This window comes from Dendropsophus ebraccatus, chromosome 13 (assembly GCF_027789765.1).
Source record: "Dendropsophus ebraccatus isolate aDenEbr1 chromosome 13, aDenEbr1.pat, whole genome shotgun sequence".
In the NCBI taxonomy this organism is placed as follows: domain Eukaryota; kingdom Metazoa; phylum Chordata; class Amphibia; order Anura; family Hylidae; genus Dendropsophus; species Dendropsophus ebraccatus.
The window spans coordinates 11914687-11928932 of record NC_091466.1 but is presented as its reverse complement, the minus strand read 5'-3'; the positions used below and the strand labels follow the sequence as shown (position 1 = coordinate 11928932).

At 45.5% G+C, this 14246-nt stretch overlaps 1 protein-coding gene across 1 annotated transcript; it reads right to left on the bottom strand.

Annotated features, from left to right (window-relative positions):
• Positions 1–3966: 3966 nt before the first annotated feature.
• Positions 3967–14246, bottom strand: RAB25 (RAB25, member RAS oncogene family). Its single transcript, XM_069949469.1, has 5 exons — positions 14040–14246; positions 8165–8360; positions 6549–6745; positions 4862–4942; positions 3967–4693 (listed from the first exon to the last, which is right to left on the bottom strand). The coding sequence occupies exons 1-5, from the start codon at positions 14077–14079 to the stop codon at positions 4557–4559; spliced, it is 651 nt and encodes a 216-aa protein (XP_069805570.1). The 5' UTR covers positions 14080–14246; the 3' UTR covers positions 3967–4556.

Sequence of the window (14246 nt, the reverse complement as noted above, 5' to 3'; positions counted from 1 at the left end):
TTCTGATCACTGCCTAGTAACCAATCACTTTCAAGGTTGTCCGCCCTAGCAGCCAGGTGTCAGCTCAGTCATTTATCATCTTTCTAGGATCTGTGAAACTCCTGAAGTTTTGCCGCAGTTACCGAGTAGCCAGCGTTATTGCACAACTATTTTTTTTTTTTTTTGGGTCGCGTTCGCTTTTTAAGCGGTAATCGGGGCAAAGTACCTCTATGCACTAAGAAGGGTCTATGCAGTTTTACAGCTATACACGTAGGAGGCGGACGGAGATAGAAGCCTGGTGTTGGCTCCTATTGACCAGATATAGGAATCTGAAAGGGTCGCAGCAGCGCAGAGTATTAACAGGAGAGGAGGGTGCAGGTTTAAACCTGTCTACTTCTGCGGTGGCGGCAGGATACGAGGAAGCGAACGAAGGTGACAGAGATGGTGGAACGAGCAAGGTTCCACAGCAGCACAGAGTATGTCAGGAGAGGAGCGTGCTAGTCTGCCACCTGTCCGTTTCTGCAGTCACGCTGCCAAGGACAGGCCTGTGGGATAGAGGAGGAGGAGAATGATGGAAAGAGCAGGGTTCCACAGCAGCACAGAGTATGTCAGGAGCAGAGCGTTGAGTGACAGGAGATCACTTTTTATTTTTTGTTTTGTTTGCACATTATTTTGTAAAATTAAAATAAATTTTCTATGTAAATGAATTTGCTGTTGCCGCGTCTTATTATGTGATCGGCCCGGCGCACACGATGGTGGGTAACGCGCGTCTATTCCGTGTCCGTTCAGGGAGTCTGCGCTGAAGGAGGAGTGAGTTACCTGTCATGTTTTCCATACAGAAGATGCGTCGGACCGCCAGGGCGCGCACTAGCCCCATTGTGTGACCATAATCCCGTGCCGGCATGCATCGGAGTTCTCTGGCACGCCGTATGAATGTCCTATACACGAAGGGGAGTCTCTGCTGGCTACCTGCACTGACACATTGTACCAGACTATCAGCTCAGGAGATTGGGCTTTGTACTTGTAAACATGAGTTGCAGTCACTGACAGCAAGCACAGATCTAGAAATGTCCGTATACGGATGGCACTCTCTCAGTCGTGTGTTTTGGATCCAGCCTTGGGAGTAGAGGACTGTTTTTGCGCTGTCACTGTCGCTCCTCACGTTTGCTAGACGGGCGCTCTGTGCTACGTGTTTAGTAAAGGTTACATGCCCATAAACAGGGCGGCCGGTGCCAAGTTTCTGCAGAGCAGCTTGGCACGGCTTGTGGAACAGCCCGCCACTCCACGTGTTGGAAGTCAGAACATACGGTAATGAGTGCGGGTGGAGCGAGGCGTGGCCACCGTGCCTCGCGGCTCTACCTACCTGTCCCATGTGAGCCGCTGTTAACCCCGAGGCTCCCGGATCCAGCACAGTCACAACAATGGCCGCTCACGAGAAGCGTGAACAGGGGGTCCTCTGCCAGGAATAGTCACACCAATGTTTGTAGACTAAATACATCCTAATTCCCATAATCGTGGGATACAATAGCGGGAAGCCCGGGGGTATTAAGAGTCTATGACTTCTTTACCCTGATGGACGGCCCAATGCCTGTTAATCCAGAACGTGTAAGGTCCCATTAAAGGTTTTATCCAGGGATTCAAAAACAGCGCCACCCCTTTCCTCAGGCTGTGTGTGGTATTGCAGTTCAGCTCCATTCACTTTAGCTGCAATACCGCAAACAAACTGAGGACAAGAGTGGCGCTGTTTCTGGACACTTATTCTGCTGCAGACCTTCACGTATGGGCCTTGTTGTTGCTGCGTATCTTACATCATTTTCCTGGCTTTGTGTAGGACAGGACTACTATGAATCCCAGGGTCTAGTCAGCTTATCCTAGCCGCAGGCTGACATATCAGCTAGGCCAGCTGGGCTGGGGTTGTAGCCAGTATAAATATTGGGACCCTCAACCTATTAGCCTATGGTTGGAACCATGACCATTGTGGCCTCCAATTTGCTGGTCTGTGACTATGCTAGCCCCCCCCCCCCGACTTGCTGTGGTTGTAGCCACTATGAATGTTGGTGCCTCCAACCTGCTGGACCATGGTGGAACCTATGATCATTGTGACCCCTTGACTTACTGGGCCGTGGTTGTCGCTGTGATAAGTGTTGGTCCTCCGATCCACTGGCAATGATTTGACCTGTGGCTGTCGTTGCCCCCTGACCTGCTGGGCTCTGGTTGCGGCCACTTTGAATGTTTGAACCCCCCGACCTAAAGGCCCATGGTTGGAGCTATGACTTGTAAGGCTCCGTGGTTTGCTGGGCTGTGGTTGTAGCCACTATGAACACTGGGGTCCCCTGACCTACTGGTTCATAGTTGTGACTTTAACCATTGCATGTCGGGCGTCCACTCTCCTGGCCCATGGTTGAAGCTAAGACCGTTGTGGCCCCCAACTTACTTGACCATAAATGTTGGGATCCCATTGTTCGAACTATGACGGCTATTGTCAGCTAGGTCTATTGTAGCCCCCGGACCTACTGGGCTGTGGTTATGACCTCTAAGGTTTTAATCAGGTGACTACAAGTCCCAGTTGGTCTACAGGTCTAATGCTCCCAACATGAAAGATCCCTAATTTAGGCTCCTACACAATGCAATGCCTAAAGTTACGGTAGTTGTCAGCCCCCCATCCGGCAAGTGGCAGAGATTTGTAATTTACTTCTATTTAAAAATCTCCAGTCTTCCAATACTTATCAGCTGCTGTATGTCCTGCAGGTAGTGGTGTATTCTCTCCAGTCTGACACAGTGCTCTCTGCTGCCATCTCTGTCCAGGGCAGTAGCAAATCCCTATAGAAAACCCTCTCCTGCTCTCCAGATTGGAAAGAATAGACCCCTTCCTGTAGGACATACAGCAGCTGGTAAGTACTGGAAGACTTGAGATTTTTTAATAGAAGTAAATTACAAATCTCTAGCACCAGTTGATTTAAAATACTAAAAAAAGGTGTACTACCCCTTTAAGTTCAAACCCTCCTTATTCCCCAAACCAAGCCCCCAGCTGTTCCTTTCCCATGCATGATGTATATACTGTATGTGAACGGTGCTTCCCCCTTCTCTCCTGTGCTTAACGGAGATGAAGATATATGATGGGTTTGTGGGGACGGTCGCTGCCAGGAGGGTTTTACTTTAATTAAAACCTCATTACAATAATCTTTTTATGGGAACTATAGACTTATATAATAAAACACAATAAAGAGCTGTTGACTGCCCCCTGGTGGCCAATCCTCTCAAATCACATTTATGATCTATGATTTACTGCACAGGGAAAGTTCTGCCCCAGTTCTGTGCGCCATATACAGGATCTCTGCCTGTCAGTGAATATATATATATATATACACCATTCCTTTTCACAGCTGAGGTTTTGCTACAATGGAACTGCAAAGTTTATTAGAAAGCTGCAAAACGTTTCCTGCAAGAATAATTTAGGAAAATATGTAAACACCTTGCAACTAAATCTTAAAGGAGTTATCACGGTTTACGCCTCGCCAAGTGGCATCCTGTGTGTGAACCCAGCCCTTATCTGGGGCGTACGCCACCTATGTAGAGGTGTGGCCGTGCGCTGGAGATACGGGGTGTGGGCCTGTTTGTCACATGACATAGATTTATGTCCCGTGCAGAAGACGGATGCTTCTGTCCGACCTTATCCTGTAAGGGACTTATACAATGCAGCAAATCCTTGTCTGGTTTCCATGAAGAAAATCATTACTAAGTTACAGGTGATGTGGAATTTGAAAAAAAAATAAATATATAGATATATATATATATATATATATATACACATATACAGTGTGTGTAAGCTATATATAATTTATATTTTTTTGCAAGGCTGCAATACCAACATCACACCTGCAGGTGTCACTGTTTGCATGCACTGTCTAAAGGAATTTGTTCTCTGCATATAAACCAAAGGCAATAGTGACATCTACAGGTAATAAAATGAAATGACACCAAATGTGCTAAATGTACAATTTTTCCTATATTATTGATCACCCAAAAACAAATGGTAAGGGAAAGTGTCCTTTTATACAGTGGTGCAAGCAATCAGTAACCTTTATATTTATAAAAAAAAAATCCAATTTTTATCAAATTTGTAACTAGATTCGATGCGATGCGTTTTGAGGATTAGTGAAGAAGGGTTATGTATACTCAGTGGTGAAAGCTCTAATGGTTACAGTCACACCTGGGGCCCTTGAGGTCCCTTTGCTATATAAGAGGGGAACAGTACCATATCTATGGCCCATAGATAAAGTATTGGGGTCTTTACACCTCTGTCTCCAATTGCATAGACTATAACCTTCAGCACAAAGTTCTCGGAGGAACAAAATCATCAAGATTCATAAAATTCATAAGTGCAAATTTGTTGTGAGCACCAAATCTGAAGAGAGTCCATGGGGCCACGGCTGAAGAACCCTCCATATGTCAGATGGCTCCTATCCAGGCATTGAAATACATCATGAGTTCTTCTCCATAGAAGACCCTTAGTAATCTTTCTGGAAGTCCTTGGATGTCTCTTGAGCTTCTTGCATTCGGTGATGGATCGGCCAGACCTAGATGTTTCGGCAACAAGCCTTCTTGGCTTCGGGGTCTTGCGCTTGAGACTGGGTAGTGGCAGCGTCATTGGATAAGACCACGGTGTTCTCTCTGGGTGCAGCTCCTTTGCTCCTCAGAACCTTCTGGTAGATGTCTAGAAGATAGGGTCAGATAGGTTGTGGGTCATACATGACGGCCACATGTCCTCAGATCTCCTCGTTTTTCATCACGTCTTAGATGTTATTTACAGACGTGGTCGATGTCGCCCCCTATAAACCCCTAAACCCCATAGGTAGCCTTCACAACGGGCCGATACACTCACCTCTGAGAATGGTTTCGAAAGCCAGTTCTACGTTGGTGGAATCGAGCGCTGATGTTTCGATGAATAACAAGCCGTTGCTATCTGTTGGGAAGAAGAACCAAAGATGGAATGAGAAGATGGCGGGAGGGACGACTGCTGTGTACAAGGCTGCTGGGCCCAACAGAGGACCATAAGGCCCCATACTCATACATGATGGGAGGGACGACTGCTGTGTACAAGGCTGCTGGGCCCAACAGAGGACCATAAGGCCCCATACTCATACATGATGGGAGGGACGACTGCTGTGTACAAGGCTGCTGGGCCCAACAGAGGACCATAAGGCCCCATACTCATACATGATGGGAGGGACGACTGCTGTGTACAAGGCTGCTGGGCCCAACAGAGGACCATAAGGCCCCATACTCATACATGATGGGAGGGACGACTGCTGTGTACAAGGCTGCTGGGCCCAACAGAGGACCTTAAGGCCCCATACTCATACATGATGGGAGGGACGACTGCTGTGTACAAGGCTGCTGGGCCAACAGAGGACCATAAGGCCCCATACTCATACATGATGGGAGGGACGACTGCTGTGTACAAGGCTGCTGGGCCCAACAGAGGACCATAAGGCCCCATACTCATACATGATGGGAGGGACGACTGCTGTGTACAAGGCTGCTGGGCCCAACAGAGGACCATAAGGCCCCATACTCATACATGATGGGAGGGACGACTGCTGTGTACAAGGCTGCTGGGCCCAACAGAGGACCATAAGGCCCCATACTCATACATGATGGGAGGGACGACTGCTGTGTACAAGGCTGCTGGGCCCAACAGAAGATCACAGGGCCCCATACTCCATACTCATACATGATGAGAGATGGCAGGAGGGAGGCCTGGTATATGGTGCTGCTAGGCCCAACAGGATCATAGGGCCCTATACTCTATACTCATACATGATGGGAGATGGAGGGAGGGAATCATTACCGAGAGTTCGGGTTCCTACGAACACGAACCAAACTCTGTTCGGACCATCCCTATATAATATGTCTCTGTGACATGTTAAAGTTTTTTTTTCTATTGACAAAGACACATTAAAGGGGAGACCCTTGGGAAAATTGTTTTCAAATCCATCCAGTGTCAGAAAGTTAGATAGATTTGTAATTTACTTCTATTTAAAAAATCTCCAATCTTTCAGTACTTATCAGCTGCTGGATGTCCTGCAGGAAATGGTGTATTGTTTGCAGTCTTACACAGTGCTCTCTGCTGCCACCTCTGTCCATGTCAGGAAGTGTCCAAAGCTGGAGAGGTTTTCTATGGCGATTTGCTGCTGCTCTGGACAGTTCCTGACATGGACAGAGGTGGCAGCAGAGAGCACTGTGTCACACCATTTCCTGCAGGACATACAACAGCTGATAAGTACTGGAAGACTGGGGATTTTAAAATAGAAGTAAATTACAAATCTATATAACTTTCTGGTCAAATCATCTGACCCATTTACATTAATAGCTTACCAATAATAGAAGAAGTTAGTTGAGGGGGGATAAGGACTATATGCCTGATTATGTTGTCTCCCGCCATCTGCCCCCCAGGGGAGAGTCAGGTGACCCCATACGCATTGGATGATCAGCCGATCAGCAGGTTCAGGCAGCATTAACCTGGTGTGTGGGGCCCCCCTCATGTTTGGCCGCCCCCCTTCTTTTACCTGCATACATCTTGGCTTCTTCGGTTGGCACCTCCCGGGCCTCGTCCTTCAGGTCGGACTTGTTTCCAACCAGCATAACCACGATACTGGCGTCCGCATGGTCATACAGCTCCTTCAGCCAGCGGTCCACGCTTTCATAGGACTGATGCTTGGTGATGTCATAAACCAACAGGGCCCCAACAGCCCCCCTGTAATAACTGGAGATAGAGGAAATCAATGCAAGAGTCATGCTGTCCCAACCTAAAAGGGGTGGGGTTATAAAAGTTTGCATCAAAAGGGGTGTATCTATCAGGAGGTGTTCCCTGTGGGAAAGGGGAGTAACTTACAAATGTACCAAAAACTCTTTAAAATTACTTAAAATCTTGAGTAATCTTATTTACGCTTTGCTTTACTGTTTTTGTCCTGATTTTGAGAGATTTTATGCCATTTTCTTTATTTACATATACATTTTATTGGTTGCCTCTGGAGACAGACAGCAGTAATGTCCACACTGTAGTCAGACATGTGACCCAACAGTTCTATGTAACTGTCACCTGATCTGCTACAATGCAGACACAAGTCTGTGGACCAGAAGTCCATTGTAAGTCTAGAAGCATCTCATAGACCAGGGTAGGGAATCTTGGCCCTCCAGCTGTTGCAAAACTACAACTCCCATCATGCCTGGACAGCCAAAGCTTAAGCTTTGGCTGTCGATGCATGATGGGAGTTGTAGTTTTGCAACAGCTGGAGGGCCAAGGTTCCCTACCCCTGTCATGGACTTACATAGTGAATGATACTTCTGGTTGACAGTCGGCGCTGTGTAGATGGCCACTGCAGCAGATACCTTGTAAACAGAGGGAGCAGGGCAACCATTTACCCTCCCAGACTTATGCTGGGAGGGTAAATCACATGGTCTTTGGACTAAATCTTTAAAAGAGTGGTTCACTAAAAAGTTTTTTCTTTCTTTTAAATAAACTGGTCCCAGAGATTTGTAATTTACTTCTATTAAAAAAATATTGAGTCTTCCAGTTCTTATCAGCTGCTGTATGCCCTGCAGGAAGTGGTGTATTCATTCCAGTCTGACACACTGCTCCCTGCTGACACCTCTGTCCTTGTCAGGAACTGTCCAAAGCAGTAGCACATGCCCATAGAAAACTTCTCCTCGTCTGGAAAGTATACCACTTCCTGCAGGACATACAGCAGCTGATAAGTACTGGAAGGCTTCAGAGTTTTTTTTATTTAATAGAAGTAAATTTCAAATTTCTGGCATCAGTTGATTTGAAAGAATTTTTTCTTTTTCTTTTTTTTTGTGAACAACCCCTTTAAGAAGCCTTAGAACATGACAAGGGGTTTAAAAAGCCAAGCCAGAAATTCCTGAGGAGAAGTGACCTATCTGTAGACAGCTGTTTCAGGGTTGTTGTCCATGGTCAGCAGCCATCTTCTTCTGTACTGGTCAGGGCAACAACCCTAAAACAGCTACAGATGGGAGGAGTTTGGGCCTTGCTTATTACATCCCCAGTCATGTCCTAAGGCTTCTTCTGGGAGTCAGACACAGCCTTGGTGTTGGGGAGCCGCTCTGCTTATCCTACTTTACAGCGATATCTCCTCCCCCCCAAGAATTTATAGGTTTTACTTACGCCGATGTGATGGCCCTATATCGCTCCAGTCCTGCTGTGTCCCAGATCTGAGCTTTTACCAAGTGGCCGTCCACGGTCAGCGTCCGGGTAGAGAACTCTACGCCTATGGTGGTGCGGCTGTCGTGGTTAAACTCATTCCTGGTAAATCTGGACAGTAGGTTGGTTTTACCGACACCCGATTCTCCAATCAAAACCACTGTGGGAAATAGGGAGAAAAAGTGAGGAATTCTGGAGGAAATTCTGGATGAGGCCTGCAGGGGGCAGAACTGAGGTAAGAGATATATATATACTACAGCAATAGTATATTGGGGGTGACATTCTGAGCCAGTATCACACATGATAGGCTAAGATACAGTGCCTCAGAAGGCAGCATCACGCATAATAAGCTTAGATACACCAGTTCACAGGCAGTATCACACATGATAGACTTAGATACAGTGCATCAGAAGGCAGCATCACACATAATAAGCTTAGATACACCAGTTCACAGGCAGTATCACACATGATAGGCTTAGATACACTAGTTCACAGGCAGTATCACACATGATAGGCTAAAATACAGTGCCTCAGCAGGCAGCATCACACATAATAAGCTTAGACACACTAGTTCACAGGCAGTATCACACATGATAGGCTTAGATACAGTGCCTCAGCAGGCAGCATCACACATAATAAGCTTAGACACACCAGTTCACAGGCAGTATCAGACATGATAGGCTTAGATACAGTGCATCAGAAGGCAGCATCACACATAATAAGCTTAGATACACCAGTTCACAGGCAGTATCACACATGATAGGCTTAGATACAGTGCCTCAGCAGGCAGCATCACACATAATAAGCTTAGACACACTAGTTCACAGGCAGTATCACACATGATAGGCTTAGATACAGTGCCTCAGCAGGCAGCATCACACATAATAAGCTTAGACACACCAGTTCACAGGCAGTATCACACATGATAGGCTTAGATACAGTGCCTCAGCAGGCAGCATCATGCATAATAAGCTTAGATACACTAGTTCACAGGCAGTATCACACATGATAGACTTAGATACAGTGCCTCAGCAGGAAGCATCACGCCTTATAAGCTTAGACACACCAGTTCACAGGCAGTATCACACATGATAAGCTTAGATACAGTGCCTCAGCAGGCAGCATCACGCCTTATAAGCTTAGACACATCAGTTCACAGGCAGTATCACACATGATAAGCTTAGATACAGTGCCTCAGCAGGCAGCATCACGCCTTATAAGCTTAGACACACCAGTTCACAGGCAGTATCACACCAGTATATACACCAGTACAGTGCACAGGCAGATTCAAATGTGATAGGCTTAGATGCAATAGCTCAGCAGGCAGTATCACACACAGTATGCTTAGATACACTGGCACAGCAAATAGTATCACTCATAATAAGCCGAAATAAAGTAGTTTAGCAGACACTATCACACTGGATAGGCTTAGATACATCAGCTTAGCAGATGGTATCACACACAATAGGCTTAAATACACAAGCTCAGCACACAGTATCACACTTGAAAGGCTTAGATACACAAGCACAGCAGATAGTATCACACATGATAGGCTTAGATACACTAGCTCAGCAGCACAGTATCATACACAATAGGCTTAGATACTAAACCACCTCAGCACACAGTATCACACTTGGCTTAGATACACCAGCACAGTGGATAGTATCTCACAGGCTTAGACCAGGGGTATTGCTAGCTCTGCACATTCAGGATATACGCCCTGCGTCTTAGGGGAGGGAGAAGACAAAATATGTTCCCAGGGGCCCATGAACTTTTTGCACCCTAGCAACGCTCCTGGCTTAGATACACCTGTCTAGCAGCACAGTGTCAAACATTATAGTGATAGTTCTCACACATCATAGGCTTAGATACACCTGCCCAGCAGCAGTGTCACGCATTATATGCTTAGATACACTGGTTCAGTAGCACAGTGTCACACATCATAGGCTTAGATACACCTGCTCAGTAGCACAGTGTCACACATCATAGGCTTAGATACACCTGCTCAGTAGCACAGTGTCACACATCATAGGCTTAGATACACCTGCTCAGTAGCACAGTGTCACACATCATAGGCTTAGATACACCTGCTCAGTAGCACAGTGTCACACATCATAGGCTTAGATACACCTGTCTAGCAGCACAGTGTCAAACATTATAGTGATAGTTCTCACACGTCCTAGGCTTAGATACACCAGCTCAGCAGCACAGTGTCACACATTATATGCTTAGATACACTGGTTCAGCAGCACAGTGTCACACATCATAGGCTTAGATACACTAGTTCAGCAGCACAGTGTCACACATCATAGGCTTAGATACACTGGCTCAGCAGCACAGTGTCACACATCATAGGCTTAGATACACTAGTTCAGCAGCACATTGTCACACATCATAGGCTTAGATACACTGGTTCAGTAGTAGTGTGACACATCATAGGCTTAGATACACCTGCTATGTTATATATCAGAACAATGGCCGAGCTTATCTGGTGAGCACACTATGAAGTTTGTATAGTGAAGCAGTCGGGGTGTGACTAGGCCTGATACTCGCCATGTTTGATCCCCTGGTTACCCTCCCACACGCCGGTGACACCTTTGTTAGGACTTGTCAGGTGATACACACCCGCACATCCATAAAGGCTGCTCCCTCCAAATGGGCTTCAGGAAGCCATAACGCCCAGCTACTCATACTCAGTATCCACCACGAGAGGCTTAGATACACCTCCATGACAGTATAGTGTCACACATGATAGGCTTAGATACAGCCCTCAGCAGATAGTATCACACATTTTAGCATAAGATACAGCATCTCAGCACACAGTATCACATATGATAGGCTTAGATACACCAGCTCAGCAGACAGTATCACATAAGATAGGCTTAGATACACCAGCTCAGCAGACAGTATCACACATGGTAAAGCATGGAACAGAGTTTTGGATAATTTAACAATTCAGCGTGTGTGTCATAGAACTACAAGTCTCAGCAATATATGTGAGAGATTACACCCTCTATATAATGACTGTAGACTGGTGTGTCAGTCCTCACTGTATCTCCAGCATTATATTCATGCACCAGGAAGCACAGGATGACATGCATGGAATTGTGGGAGCGTACGGAAAGTGCTGGATCCCTGAGTGTGATACGGTGGAGAGGACGTCACCGGACACAGACCTTATCTCCAGCTTTATTATCAGGACACATTTTATGGCTCGGGGTTGAGTTTGTAGGTAAATATTCTGTGTGATAAGTATCGGGATTGTAACTCATTGCGGGAGGTTTAGACTAGAGGAGCTATAGAGAAGGCCTGGATACAGGATATACTATAGGCCTCTGGATTCCCAGCAGCCATAGGGCCCCACAATATGGGAACAGAAAGCTAGCACAAGCTTTGGATGTGTAATTGCCATAGAGGGACTATAAATAATGCCGCCATACAGTGGCTAAATATTACCACCCTGCTACAGTGTCTACGTAATATCACTATATACAGCACATAGCACCATATAATGACCAATAATATTGCCATACATATACTATACATAATGCTGCTATACAATGCCGCACAGTGCCAAAATATAACCACCCTACAGTGTCTAAGTAATATCACTATACAGAAACCATGGCACCACATAATGACCAGTAATAGTGCCATACATATACTATAAATAATGCTGCTATACAATGCTGCACAGTGCCAAAATATAACCACCCTACAGTGTCTAAGTAATATCACTATACAGAAACCATGACACCACATAATGACCAGTAATAGTGCCATACATATACTATAAATAATGCTGCCATACAATGCCGCACAGTGCCAAAATATAACCACCCTACAGTGTCTAAGTAATATTACTATACAGAAACCATGACACCACATAATGACCAGTAATAGTGCCATACATATACTATAAATAATGCTGCCATACAATGCCACACAGTGTCTAAGTAATATCACTATATACAGCCCATAGCACCATATAATGACAAAATAATAGTGCCCAATAGTCAAATAATTCTGTCATAGGGTTTAAATAATACCACCACATAGTACTTCTATATTGTCATTTCACAGTGCCTAATGATACCTATATATAGCCTGCAGCAATATATAACGGTCACATAATCGTGCTATACAGAGCTTAAATATTACTGTCATACAGTGCCAGGCAATAAAAACAACATGATAATAATGTCATACAGGGCTCAAGTAATACTGCCATGCACTGGCCAAAAAGAGGGACATTCAGATGGTAATACCATAGTGTCCGGCAGGAATAATACCAACATACAGGACCCACGACAGCACATATTAGTCATAAAGTAGTGCCATACAGTTCCTTAAATATACTACCATATAGTTCCATACAGTTCCTAAATTATGCTACCATATAGTGCCATACAGTTCCTAATTTATACTACCATATAGCGCCATACAGTTCCTAAATTATACTACCATATAGTGCCATACAGTTCCTAAATTATACTACCATATAGTGCCATACAGTTCCTAAATTATACTACCATATAGCGCCATACAGTTCCTAAATTATACTACCATATAGCGCCATACAGTTCTTAAATTATAGTACCATATAGTGCCATACAGTTCTTAAATTATACTACCATATAATTCCATACAGTTCCTAAATTATACTACCATATAGGGCCGTACAGTTCTTAAATTATACTACCATATAATTCCATACAGTTCCTAATTTATACTACCATATAGGGCCGTACACTTCCTAAATTATACTACCATATAGTGCCATACAGTTCCTAAATTATACTACCATATAGCGCCATACAGTTCTTAAATTATACTACCATATAGTGCCATACAGTTCCTAAATTATACTACCATATAGCGCCATACAGTTCTTAAATTATAGTACCATATAGTGCCATACAGTTCCTAAATTATACTACCATATAGTGCCATACAGTTCTTAAATTATAGTACCATATAGTGCCATACAGTTCTTAAATTATACTACCATATAATTCCATACAGTTCCTAAATTATACTACCATATAGGGCCGTACACTTCCTAAATTATACTACCATACAGTGCCATACACTTTCTAATAATACCGCTACACAGCGATTGCAATAATGCCATTTAGTGCACACAGAAGACTGCCATATAACACAGATCTTAAATAAAGTCGCCATTCGGTGTTCTGTATGCACCTTCTGCACATCCACATGGTGCTCATATACACTGGAAGGTGGAGCGGCACCTCTGATCCCTGGTGCCCTCTTTCATGCCATGGCTCAGTCAGTACACCCCTCACCCAGATACATACCCTGCCATTCACCTCTGCACGCCAGGGCCCCATAGCTGTTCCTGAATTACCCGCCTGGCACCTCTACGCCATCCATCAGCCCCGCAGGCCGGATCCTCATCAAAACTTTGTTTAACATCATATTCCTGAGGGCGACACTGAGGGGCGAGGAGGGCGCTCTGCACCATCAGGAACTTTACTGAGATCATCCGCTCCCGGGAAAGCTGGGTGAGAACATATACGGCCTCCTGCAGCGCCCTCAGACTCCTGCCTTATATGCATCGATGTATATTCAGTATAGACACCGGCCACAATCAGGAGTCCGGGAAAGCTGGGACTGCAATGGTGGCACGTATCCGTGATGGCGGACAATGCAGCACCCAGCTTTCCCGGGTAGAGATATAACTAAGGGTCTTGTTCTCTTAAAGGGGAAACACTCTGCAATTATCAAGCACAAGGCGAGATTTGTGGACTTTGCCCGGGCGGCGGGGACCCGGGGGTGGCAGCAGGTGTGTTACGTGCAGGGACGGGCCGCTCACCTTTGAAGACAAAGTTATATTCGTCGTCTTCGGATTTCATGGCTGATGGTGGGCATGGACTGCCTGCGTCTTCCTCCTGGTCCCAGCTGTGCACCCCGCCAGGTCCTAGTACCCCGAGTCCCTGGCTGATGTGCAGGTGACAGAGGGGATTCCGGGCATAGCTGCAGCACTTCCGGCAGGCAGGTGGAGCGCGCTGACTCAGTGGGC

Coding starts and splice junctions, on each gene's coding strand:
- RAB25 (XM_069949469.1), bottom strand. CDS start 14,079: ATGAAATCCGAAGACGACGAATATAACTTTGTCTTCAAAG. Junction 6,746..8,164: donor TATAGGGCCATCACATCGGC/GTAAGTAAAACC, acceptor CTCTATCTCCAG/TTATTACAGGGGGGCTGTTG. Junction 4,694..4,861: donor TTTCGAAACCATTCTCAGAG/GTGAGTGTATCG, acceptor CCTATCTTCTAG/ACATCTACCAGAAGGTTCTG.